This window comes from Mesitornis unicolor, unplaced genomic scaffold (genome assembly GCF_000695765.1).
Source record: "Mesitornis unicolor isolate BGI_N332 unplaced genomic scaffold, ASM69576v1 scaffold53349, whole genome shotgun sequence".
NCBI lineage: Eukaryota > Metazoa > Chordata > Aves > Mesitornithiformes > Mesitornithidae > Mesitornis > Mesitornis unicolor.
The window spans coordinates 22,093-35,274 of record NW_010210372.1 but is presented as its reverse complement, the minus strand read 5'-3'; the positions used below and the strand labels follow the sequence as shown (position 1 = coordinate 35,274).

Here is a 13,182-nt window from a genome sequence, read left to right as displayed (position 1 = left end):
TTCCCTGGCTCCCACCTCTCTCAAGCAGCTGCAGGGCTCCAAATGACACAGCTCTGTTTTAATCATCAGCTTTCCGATGCAACTTTTAAACAATAAAACAACATCAGAGCCTCCCAGCCCTTAAATAGCATCCAGACAAGGAAGAGCTGAATTTTAAAACATCTATTTTAAGTAGGTAAAATGTATTTTTCAAACAATTTTTCAGATCTTTTAAGAAACCAGCAGCAATGCTATTAATTTTGGACTCTCTCTATGATACCATCCAACTGAGTTTGAAAATTTTATCTTTAGCTCTTCCTTGATTATAATGGACAGCTAAGAGGAATGATAGTCGAGTCATCTTATGCAGAGGACAGAAGACACATTGTATCTCAATGAGGTGCATGCCTGTGAGGAAGGACGAGATTTCCAGTGGCTCCATCTATGCCACACCATACACCCCTGTCCTGTTGATCAGGGCTGACCAAAAGAATGTGTTTGGTTTCACATAGAAATAATGATGGAATTTGTTTCAATAAAATATCAACGAAAAAGGGTTTCATTTTAGTGAAAATTTCATTTTCTGTTTTAAGTTTCTGTCGTTATTCTAGGCTGGTCTAAGTGATTAATTTCATTTATTTATTTATTAAATATGTGATATTTCCCCTAGTCTCTAGTTTATGTAGTATTCCCTCAAAGAAAGAGCTACTTCTGCTGCCTTAGTTTAGGTTTGCAGTTGATTCATGGTTCAGGTAACACCACCATGCAGAGCTGGAGGAACAGCACTTGCAGGACGCCCACTCAGACACTAAACAGCATTGTCCAAAGGATTAGTGCTCCCTCAGTCACCAAATAAGCTCCGTTGCCCTAGCTGATAAGAAAGTGCAGAAGAGTTTGTGAAAGGCATCCTGCCTAATCACATTGTATTCTCATATGCCCACACATTGGGAAAAATGGTTTTATAAATGTCTGGGCTCATGTTTCAGAAGGAGAAATTGGTTCATTTTGCCTATGTCACTGTGATGCTTTATTTAAAAGTTAGTGTTGTATCAATGATCAAAACAGTAATATCATGTATGTCATTTTCAATATGTTTTGGAAAAATTGGATAAAGGGAATTACATTTTCTACGACTGTATCTGTCTAATATCTGACTGAAAAATCTTGGCAAATACTTTCACTTTCCTGAAATCTCTACCATCTGACTGGAAGACAAAATTAATGCCAAAATAATTTATTTTTTGTGATATTTCAAATTTGTCTGGAAATGAAGTGCTACAACTATTGGGACAAGAATGATATCGTTTTCTGTAAAGCTCCAGGATTCCTCTTGTGTTACACAAATACGATCAATAAGAGATCTTGTGCTTACGAAATTTCCAAAGAAACTTTAATCATGGCTTTTTACTCAAACTGAACGTTTTAGAAGCTCATTCATCATTAAAACTGGACTAAATTAAAAAGAGGAAAAAAATTATCCTCACCTTATTTGATAGCCTAGTGTTATGATCAATAAAAGACTGCTTTGTGTCAATAGAAAAATCTCAAAGAAAGCTTCATTAGAAGACAAGAATAAAATAAAGTACGCATAAAAAAATTTTTAAAGGAAAGAAAACATCTAAAAGAAAAAAACTTAGTGATCTGAGACTTAAAGAAACACCTGGTAAGGAGAGCACAGGCAAAAAGATAAAGATTATTTTCATAACAAAACATTTGAAACATATACCTCTTTTTTTGTCATTCTCCAAGCTGTATCTGAATCACACCAGGGACAAATCCAAGGCCTTAATTCATGTGTAATATCCAAAGGTAACCTGCACCTTAAAGAAAGCTCTGCAAAGAGAAGTCAAACAGTTAGGCAATGCTCCAGCAAAGCACTTAAGCATCTGTTACTAAAAGGTCCCGATGCAGTGCTAAAAAATTTACAGGACAACTCAAGAAGGGCAGTGCAAAAGTGACTAAAGGAAATAGAAATTAAGCTTAAGGGTTTTCTTAACTACTTTGGTAAATTGGGAATTTATACATTCCCAGCCTCAGGGAAAGAAAGTTTATTTGGTATTGTAGACTAATTTGTTGAAAGTTTCCTCCCTCTAATCTCTTTCTATTTTTAAATCAGAATACCTCCAGGGAAGAGTTTATTTGACAAGACTCCAGCACCTTCTGAGGGGAAGCAAAGGAAAAATTACTGCAGATGTCAGAAGGAGAGCACCAAGTCCATATCCGTGGTAAACACACTGAATGCCTTTCAGACTCCTTTCTCTCAGTCCTCTGGTTGCCGTTACGACCATGTGGATTTCACCTCGGCAATCCCCTATCTAGATGTTACACCAGAGTTTGTCACTCACTCAGAGTCTACTTCAAGAAAAGAGGAGAAACTGCCGACCAAGTCTTTTGATCAAAGATATCTGCCTAAATCAGTACAAAAACGAGGTAGCCCTGAGGAGCAACTAAAACCCCTCACACACAATGTTTCCATGAAAAACAACAGTTCCATTAACTCTACCAGACCAGCAGAAGAACTAAGGAGAGCAAAAAGGCAAGACAACTATTATGACTACTCATCCTTTCACCCACTGCATGGCCCAAACCAGAGGGACTCTGAGAGCTTTGCGTATTTTTTCCCCGAGGATTACTTTGAAGGGATTCGGATGAAACTTCCACTGGGATGGCCCACTCCCAGTGGTTTAACGGCTGCCACAGCTTGGCAGATTTGCCACCAAACTCTTGCAAATTCCACCATTGGCTTAGCATGTAAAGGTCTCCTTGGAAAACAGATGGATGAGGCAATCAAAATATGCCTTTTAGATCTGCAGCTCAAGGATGATGTGGCCTGGGTGAGGGCATTGATAGCCCTTTTGGAAAATGAATGCGAAAGAAGAGTGCTAGGAAACAGAAACAGAGTGTTTCATGTAGGAAACCAGCCATCTGCTACCCTCACCGCTCTCCGGTGTCCTGCTTTCTGTAACAGTAACGGACAATGTACTGAACGGGGCTGCCAGTGCTTTGAAGACCACCGTTCCTATGATTGTAGCATTGCCAAAAGTAAGTAAAAAATTCCGTTTGTTCCTACCCTACCCATCTTTCCATGGTATCAGAGTTATTAGGTAGAACATCTGCACAGAGTTGTTTGCTCTTCAAACAGTGCTACCAGTAAGTTATTTGATGAATTAGTAATCAGTTTTTGACCTTGAAAAGCCGATCAAAATATCTGGTTGGCTGGTCCTTCACTTTTTCGCCTCAGTAACTTTTTAAAAATGGATTTTACAAGCCCCTTAGCAAATTGGTTTTGCAGAAGTGATTTTCTTTACATCTGATCTATCACAAGCATGCTGACAAGTAAGCCTCTGACAAAAAAGAGGGTCCTGTTCACCTTGTGGTCAATATTCATGTTAACACTGTATAGATACTTCTCCCCCCCCCCCAATCAACAGAGGATAAAATTTGAAAATTCATTTAAAACACTGTATTAGTAATAAAAAGAAAAACACACACCAAAATTAAAAGTGACAAAATGAACAGGTAACATTGTCAAAACCATAAAATAGCTACAGGACATGTTCAAACCTGCAGACTTGATCCTGCAAATATTCATGAATTACATTTACACAGGAGACTATCCCACTAGGCTTATTTCTTCTTTACAGTTCAGCCCCTCAATGGATAAATCCAAGCGCAATGTGAGTACTGACAGTGCCTGAAACTAAGCAGACACATAAGTGTTAGCATTAATTTCAAAACGCCAGCCCTGCCTCAGCAAACCACATAAGCTTATGCTTGAAGTTGCAAAAAGGTACTTAAGGCTCAGCCATACAGTTGAGTTCCTGCAGCTTAGGAAGTAGCAGTATTTTAGTTAGGCTGAAATGACAAGGTATGTCCTCTTAACCCATCCTAAATGTGGGGGGAAGCCTTTTTCTACAATGCTTAGTCTAATGGACAATATTCTGTATTAAAGACAGGTCAAGCTCATATCTAGAGTCAGTTGCCATGGCTTAGCTGAGACACTTGAATCTCCATCCAGCCCCAGGAGCTCAGCAGCACATCTGATACCCCAATACTTTTATTACCCAGGATAAGATTACTCACCTGCTTCACGACAAACATGTCTTCAGTGCACTAATTTAAAGTGGTTAAATGACATTTCTCTTTTGTTAATGGCAGATTAAAATTTGCACGATAATTTCCTAAATTTGGAGGTATTCATTCTCCTTCGCACACAGAACAACTGACACCAGCGACTGAAAAGCCAGCTGAGCAATTTTGCAGTAAATGTCCAATATACAAGTCAATGTTTAACTTCATTTCTCTGTGATACGGTTGGGTTACGGGGGGTTACTTAGGCCAGATTTTTAATTTTATTTTATTTTGCTATGGTTGAAATCCCTCAGATTAGAGGAAAAAACTTCAATATGACCTTTCAAGTAAAAGTTAATGGCACCTTGTCTTCTTGCTGTGACATCAAATATAAGCAAGGACAGAGTACAGGGCATGGCCTGAGATTGCACAAGGAGGTGAGAAGTGGAAAACAAACATGCTTTAGCTGTGGCAAACACACTGTAAGCCATCACTACTCCCCGTCTGACTGTTGCGTCTGTCTCTCACTGCCTATGCTTCACTGTTCTCCATTTGAGAAAACTGTGGTAGTGGTCTTTGCTTCAAATCACTTCTCATGCATTTTCCTCAACATTTCAAGGGCAATATTTGATTTAAAAAGTGAAGGGCCCTCGTTCTCTCTATCACACTGTGTACAACCCACAGTATCTTAGCTGCAGCTAAGGACTTGTAATTTTATTTAACTAATACCTGTAAAATGTTTTCTGTGGATGTAAAATTTAAGTACAAATATTAATTTTTATTTAAGAAAACCTACAGAACATAGCAATAACTACTACTCAGGGAGAAGAATGCTTTCTAGATAAGTAAAGCGAGCTCAGAAGACTAAACATTAAACAAAAATGTGGTAGAAAGTGTCATTTTAGCTACCAGTATCTATTTTTCTCTTGAGGAACAGGTAGTGACATAACTCTGTGAAGTGCAGAGTATTTCAAGGGTGTACCTGACCTGGGCAACATTTACCATTCGTTTTTTCTTTTTTCCACCACACTAGTGAGATTTTATGCTTCTCTCTCATCAACAGCTGCCATTCCCAAATGTACAATACAACAGTCACTCATGGCATATTCCACAGCTTGAACATACACTGGGAACCTACACTTTAGTACAGAAGAGAAATTAAAACAACAAAAAAATCAAAATGTCACAACAGACTGTTCTTAAGGCTAGTGGAATTATCTTTAATCACTAAAATCTTCTCTGCAAAATACAGATTTATTTTTTTCCTGTTTGTAATCTACCTACCAGCTTGTATAGGGCAAAACCTTGAACATGCAGCATGAGTCACACAGATAGACCCCTTAGCCCTCAGAAACCTCTGAGCTGTTTAATGCATGACAATTAGGGTCTTAAAGAGGGACTGCTGTTTCCCAAATATCCTTCTAGACAATAAAACTACTTAGGAATTCATTCTGTGTTCCACATCCTAAAGAAAACCTTTATTCTAAATATTTTATAATCTGTTTTTCATTAAAATGGTAAAAAAGCAGCTGCTTAAGTAAATATAATTTAAAAAAAACTTTGCCCACAGATTACTGAAAAAAAAATCCATTAACATTTTTGAGAGTTTGTTTGTTAAAGAAGTCAGCTTCTTTAATATAAAAATCTGGAGTTTGTTTGTCTGAATTTAGTTTGGTTTGTTGCTTTGTTCTCCCAGAATGAAGATACTAAAAATAAAGATGATCCATTTCCTGATCAAGTTTACCTAAGACATCACAGTATTTACAAATGGGAACAACAGTGATCAGGAGAATTGCAAATACCTTCTGTAACACAGGTTTCACAGATACAAAACACTTTGTAAAATAGACCTTTGAATCTGTGTGTTGCCATCACTTGACTCTTCCAAAAGCACGATGGCAGAAGAGTCCTCAGCTTCTGCATGTGATGGGTGAGTGGAAGGCAGCATGAATTTCTCCTGATGTCGGTGGTAGTGGTCTGAAGATTGTCATCATATCAGTCCTTTTAAAGAGAAGGGCTTCATTTAGTTTGGAGAACATAAAATTAAATAAATAGCTTCTCAGTGTGTTCACTGGATATTCAGGTTAGAAAAGCATTCAAAATGGTATTATGTTCTTACTTGAGGGTCAGTAATTTAATCTGGATAATTTGGTTTTCATTCTTGATACCAGAGATAAAAGCACGATTGGGAAGGAAGTAATTAAGAGCAGGACGTGTCTTCTAGTATGTGTTCCTCCTTCTCTCTCGCATATCTTTGTACCAACTAACACTAGAATGGCAGAACAGCAATATGTGCAAGGAGGGCTACAGCTCTGGCAGCCACACCAGAGCCCAGCAGGGAGCAGGGCTGGCCATTGGGTTAGTCCATCCCTTGTACTACTGAGATGGAGAAGCATTTAAAGTTCAAGCTGACTTTGAGCAAAATTGGGAAAAAAAATATTTCAGAAAAATTAAAATAAGCTCAAGATAACAGCCTACACGCTTAATTTGCAGAACATTCTCCTTTGTCTTTGGCATAACGATAGAGAAGTTAAAGGACTTAGTAAGGGAAGTTGGTTTCAGCATTAACTACAGAGAGTGAAAAGTACTGCCACAGTCTAGAGTGAATAAATGTGATGAACTGCAATGAGCTCCACGTATTACAGATTATTTACTAATTCATTTATGAGTGATCTAGAATATTCTTTCTCTATATACTAAAGTACAGAAACTATATACCTATAAAAACATCTGATCTTGCAAATGCAATGTAAAGCAGATATTTACATCCAGCTAGAGACTGGATCTCCTACAAAGAGAAATAAAATCTTAGGTCTGGCTTGTCAATCATTCCAACATTATAATACTTAGAAAAGGTCAGCTAGTTAATTTGGTACAGACAAGCCAGATAAGTAGAAGATGAGCTTCACCTTTAGCTGTTCTTGAATTTTGAATTTTATTCACAACATTTTTGTAGAATATTTGCTTGTTTTTACGTTTCATAGGCAGAAATGTTCCAGGGAAAAGTACCACAGTATCACACAATAAAGATGCGCTTCTGAAGTCTTTTTGACATCACTAAAGCCAAGATTTCACACCAGAAAAGGCTATTAGAGATACAAAATTAAAATAAATCTCAGAAATAAAGGTAGGTGTTTCAACAGGAGCAGTTTGAGCCCCTGGCTGGCAGCTCCGACATCCTGACCTGGCTGGCAGTGCAGGCAATCAGCGCAGTGCAAGCGGAAGCAGGATAAGCCTTTGGGCTTTTGTACTCATAAGCAGAGGTTCTGTAGTAAGGAAAGAAAAGGAGGAGAAATTAAGAACTGAATTAGGTTTCTGCAGGACATAAAAAAGTGCTGCCTCTTTCACTTTCTTTGAAAAAGGCAGGACCTAAGATAGAGAAGAATGTACGTTGATTTTGGAAATGCTAACTCTGAAATGCCATTATGTTAGGAAAAAGTTACTTTCTAGTAGAAGTTACATGAGTAATGAAGAAGGCAACTCCTTTTGCTGGCCATATATTTTCCCATTAGCTCCAAAACAAATCTCTATCTAATTTTCTTAGGCTGGAATTACAGATGTGAATTAAAACTCACCCAAGATCAAAGAGGACATCAACATAATTCAAATTCCTTTTCCAAGGTCATCCAACCTCAGCTACACTGCCAATACATAGCAATGTATTCGGCCATGGGTTTCGACCAGCACACACACACACACACACACACACACACACACACACACAGACGCATATGAAAAGATGTCCAAGCAGTATTTTTAGGGATCAGACTACAACCTGTAACATATTTGGAATAATTTTAATTGAAAACATATAGAAACAGAGAGGATGCAAAGTGTGGCTTGCAGACAGGCTTGCTTCTCGGCTCTCCCTGACTCCAACAGGAGCCATCCAGGTGGCCAGAGCTATAATTATCCTCACATGAAAACTGCAATTTGGAGTTGAAAGGCACCTCTGAAATCTGGCAATGCTCCAGAAGCTTAGACTTTCTTAATGTTGCTTAACATTTCATAAACCACCCCCCCCCAACACCTGTATAAGGTGCTTAAAATGTCATTACCACCTGTAATTAAATGCAGAATCCAATTACCACAGATAGCAAATCAGGCTGGTGCTTACCGTTTGTGTATATTGACCATGTTGCTTATTAAAAAAAAATCGAGACTAGTAAAGCACACATAGAGGGATGTAATATGCAGATTGTATGAAGCTCTAAAGAGCAATTACAAGATAAAAGGTAATGAGGAATAATAAGGACAAATTAGTTTCAGAGAAGTAATGACACTTGAAGTTTAAATTTCTATGTGGAAAGTTCTGGGAAAAAAGTAGCCAGCAAAAAAATCAAAGTGAGTAAAAATAATGGTGAGAAGGTGAGAAGTTAACGCTTACCTAGCACACTTACAGATATCCCATTTCCATATCAATAAATTTCAGTAGCATTATCAAGAAGTTCTTTGAACCTAACCACATTTTCAGAGCTGTGAACCACAACCACACAGGTCCCTCAGACCCATCTGCAACAGCAGTTACATGAATTATACTCCATTACTTTTAAAGCCATTATATAGACCTTTCTGAATTTATCATACTGCTTTGGGCTGAGTCTTGTTCGTGTGCTCTAATTAAATAATATTAGCTAACGCACCAACTATTTTTAAAAAAATAATTCTGTTGAGTAACATTATGGGGTCAGCTATTGCAGTTCATCAGGTGGGGTCTTCTGAATGAAGATGTCTCTCCCCTATGGAAGAATAAGCTCAGAGTTTAATCAGACCAGTCATGCTAATTGAAGATGAAGAATGTATTATAGAAATCTCACTGTTTATATAATTGTGAAAGGGGACAGTATTTTGGTTCTTTATGTCAAACATCAGCTTTGGAGATTTTGTAAGGCAACATACTGGCTTTGAGAAAAATATGTTTCTTCCACTTCTATCAATTCAGTGGTCTTTAAATTCCAGATCATGGTGCCATAATGATTATTTAAGGACTGTTTGTCAAGTCAATGGATACTTTTTGGCACGTGCAATATGTGTTTTACCAACGTGATATATCACAACAGTGCAGCCAGAGCCAATGGGGTGTATTGGGTCAATAGAAGCTCTCCATGCATAAATTACACTGTACATGTTAAAACTGCATACTAGACTTTTCAAAGAAAAACAATTAATTTCTTAAATCACCAAGATATCTACCAAAAAACCCATACTACTCACCGTATGTAAAGGTGGCAGCCTCTGTCTCTGCAGCCAGCCTGTGGTGCTGGTGAGACCAGACATTCCAGGGACAATTACATTTTATATCACCATGAGGGCCTCAGAAATAGACCTACCTGAAACTGGAAATTCTGTCTGATCCTCTCCTCAGGAGCTGATCAGGTTTTAAAACAAATTAAAAACACAACCAAGTTTTTGGCTAATAAGGCAAAACACTATATGGTAGCAAAGGTGCAATATACTTTACCAATTAATTGTATCCATTATTCAGAACTGGATTTCAAATGAAGACCCAAACATACTTACTACTACTAAATTTTTCTTCCCAAAACAGAGTGCTGTTACTACAAAAATAAAAGAAATTACTAAATGGCGTTATTCTTTAAAAACTACTTTTTTTCTTTTCACATAATAAGTCACTAGGCTTAATTCTTCTCTTTATTATAATAATTCCACTGACTTTGGTTGACGTAGCATTAGCAAAGTCATAGTTACTATGAATTTGATGTTTACATTACCGAGAAGAGATTAGGTCTCTCTTTGCAAATGTTTTATTTTCTTTTTGTTTTTCTCATATTAATTATTGCCTTTACATTCCACAATGTTGAGTTTTCTTACCTAGCCAACTGAGGGAGGTTTGAAAATTTCCTATGCCAATGTTCCCCACATTCCCTCAGATATGTACTTGCTCACTTGACAACTGACGGACAGTAAATGAGGCGCTGTTATGTTACAGTTCAGAAGGCAACTCAACTGTTTCTATCAAACTCATTTTTCTTCAGTAATAATTTCTGTAAAGCAAGGAACACTTCATGCAGATCTCTACACACTGTTGCAACATAAAACACACTTTAATATGCTGCCTTCATTCCACTGGGATTGCGTTCTTTACACAGGGCTTAAAGATATTAAGAATATATTCTTATTTCCTTCAAGCTGACATTAAGGAAGTTTCACTAAGATATCAATACTTTGTAAAAAAGGTTCTATACAACTTGAAAATGAAAACCTTTATTTTAAGACCTGTTATCTCCACTTAATAGAATTTTTTTCCTCAGCTCACTGAATAATATTGGAAAACAGATAAAGAATAAATAAGAAAATGCATATTATTAAATTCAAGATATTATTGGTTTCAGTTATTCAGCTTCTTCCTAGTCAAAGAAATTTATTATTTAATACTACATGCGAAGAGGAAAAAAAAAATTAAAATGTTTAGTTACAAAACACACTATTTCTTTCTCCCAGACATCTACAGAAGAGTGGTCCTCATCTCCATGAGCTATTAATAATAATAATAATGGCATCTTATCTGTATGAAATTATTGTACAGTATCTATAGATCTGGGCCATAAAAAATTTACACCCATATATTCTTTTCAGGCTAAAAACAAAGGTGGCATTAGTGATGATAATTACACAAGGCATAATGAGTAAATATCAAGGCTTTGAGATTACTCATCCAAACATTAATTATAGAATGCAGGACTAACCCACTTTTGAAAATACCACTTTCGTACTTTTAGAATGAATGAACAACTCCAACCACAAAAGTTTTAGTGAGAAATACAAAATTTACAAACATAGTTAGGAATCAAAAGAAAAAAGGGACTTGTGAACCCAACCTACCATTGATGCATTCTCACTGACACCTGTGTACTCTGTTTTACATTGATGGAGACAGATTTTTCCCAGTCACATAAAACATATTTGGGGGTAACTCTCAGGGACTGACAAGCTTCATGCTCATTTTGAAGATCTTCTTTTCATAGCCATTTTAGTTGATTTTTTTTATGGTGCAAATGCAATAAACACGCATCTGAAAAGGCAAACATCAATACCAGCCTTAATCTACTGCTTTAACTCCTAGTTCTTCCCATTCGAAGCACAGACCTGGCTGAGCGGGAAGAGGGCTATTAGCTTGATGGTTACAAAGTCAATAGAAACCGAATTTTAAAAGGATATAAAATTCTCATGATAAGGGACATGGAAGGTTGCATTCTCAGTGATCCATACCATTCCCTGCAAATCAGATCAAGGAGATTAGTCTTTTCTGGTGATTAGTTTATTTGTTTTAATGTAAAGCAATGAAAGCAGTTCAGTAGAACATATAGCTAAACAAAACCATTTTCTGAAGTATATAGAATTAAATGCTGGAAAAGTTTACAAAATTATACGTCTGATTTAAGCTGACCAAAGCCAGACATTCCAGATGCATGACTATAACTTCTTTACATCAGGTTGTTTGCAAGCACCACAGGAAATTTCAGCCTTAAATCTTGTTAAATCCAAAACAAAACAAAAAGCCCTGAACAATCAACTTCCTTCCTCAAATACTCACACACACACAGGATAAATAACGAATTTGTGACAGTTTATGAGCTATAGAATTAAAACCTGCAAAATGTCTGATTTAAACTGACCAAATCAAAAAATTCGGAGCAAACCTATAACACCTTTATATGACGCTTTATGTTGTGTAAAGAACCCACAATCTACCAGTACAGAATCTTCAATCAATTGTCAATAAAAACCCAAGTGTAATAACCAGATTTTATTCCAATTCAGTAACTGTGAAGTTGGGAAGATGACTAAAAACAACCAGGTAGATACTAGTGTGGACATAAGGACCATGATGCCACCCATGAGCAACCTCCTGCCCAAATCCTCTGAGTGACATCATGATAGTCATTCATGGGGAGCCAGAGGGGCTGCTGGGGGTCTTGTCCTTTGAGGAACTGAAACTGAGATGACATTAATGTGCAGCCAGATCTTTCATTTTACTACCTATCCAGGCCATCTAGCAAAAAGGAAATCTTCTATAGTTAACTGAGCACTTCCCTTCTATTGCTAAAGTAAATTGCTAGCAAGCCTTTTAAAAGTAGAAGGATCAAATAGACATAAAATGTCATAGTGAGCCTTCTAAAGCAAAAAATAATCTCCCATTTTGTAACAGCACATGGACGCTTTCAGTGTGAAATTGAGCCAGTCCATTTCTCCCATGCTGTGAGAACCTGCAAAATGCCTTTTCCATACTCTCCCAGGGCTCACTTCTGCAATCCATCCTGGGTACTGGAGACCTTCAAAACAGAAAACCAGATTCACTCTGTGTCAGCTAAAGATAGTACACATCTATAGTTCAGTACTAAGGCAAACTCTGGTTCTTTGAGAACTGGTTTTGGAAGCAGGGACAAACACTTTTTTTTCAAGGGATGGTCAATGTTGTGCAAAAATCCTGGCAAACAGCATACAGCTGCTTACACTTTTTCTTAGGGAAGATCTTCAAATGAGCTTTGGGTTATGAATACCATGCAATAACTGTGAAAAAAACCCAACAGATTAAATAATCCTGCATACAAAAGAAAGAAATACAATATGTGTACGTGTGTTTGAATGGAGGCAGATTCAGACCTGCTCTGCCAAAGCTGAGAGATCACTCAGCATCACTGCCCTGATCCAGACCCCTCATAGCTGCAGCATGCAGCTGTCCTCAACCACACCAGCAAGCTCTGGCACAGCAGCTTGTTCAACCAGCTAAATGATTTCAAGAACAGGGCAATTGGACAATATAGACAATTTTCTTTTGCACTTCTGCAAAGCTGTGATCACATCCAGCACTTATGATCTGGTTCTTGATTTGCTTTTCATGACTTCTGTTGCTTATTTATCATCCTGATCAGGAAAAACAGGGCAGAACATTTCCTTCTCTTTATTTGAACAAAACTCTTGCCGGTTTTAATTTCAGGTCTGCTGCTCCAGCCCAAAGTCAAATGTGTAGCTTTCAAGCACTGCAAAAGGATGCTTCTTTGTGCTAGGATATTTTTCTAATCAAAAGTGGAAACCCAACATGAACTGTATCTATCCATCAGTAAAACTTCAATAAATGTGATTTTGCAACATTCTTGAGTTTGTGTCAGC

The 13,182-nt window shown here is 37.3% G+C and overlaps 1 protein-coding gene across 1 annotated transcript in view; it reads left to right on the top strand.

Moving 5' to 3' along the window:
• LOC104547461 (von Willebrand factor D and EGF domain-containing protein-like) overlaps positions 1 to 13,182 on the top strand; it is a gene marked incomplete at both ends in the record, with an annotated part of 56,547 nt that overhangs the window by 28,312 nt on the left and 15,053 nt on the right. Inside the window, one exon of the mRNA XM_010193151.1 lies at positions 2,096 to 3,021. Within this exon, the coding sequence (XP_010191453.1) occupies positions 2,096 to 3,021 (926 nt within the window). The remainder of the gene's footprint in view (positions 1 to 2,095; positions 3,022 to 13,182) is intronic.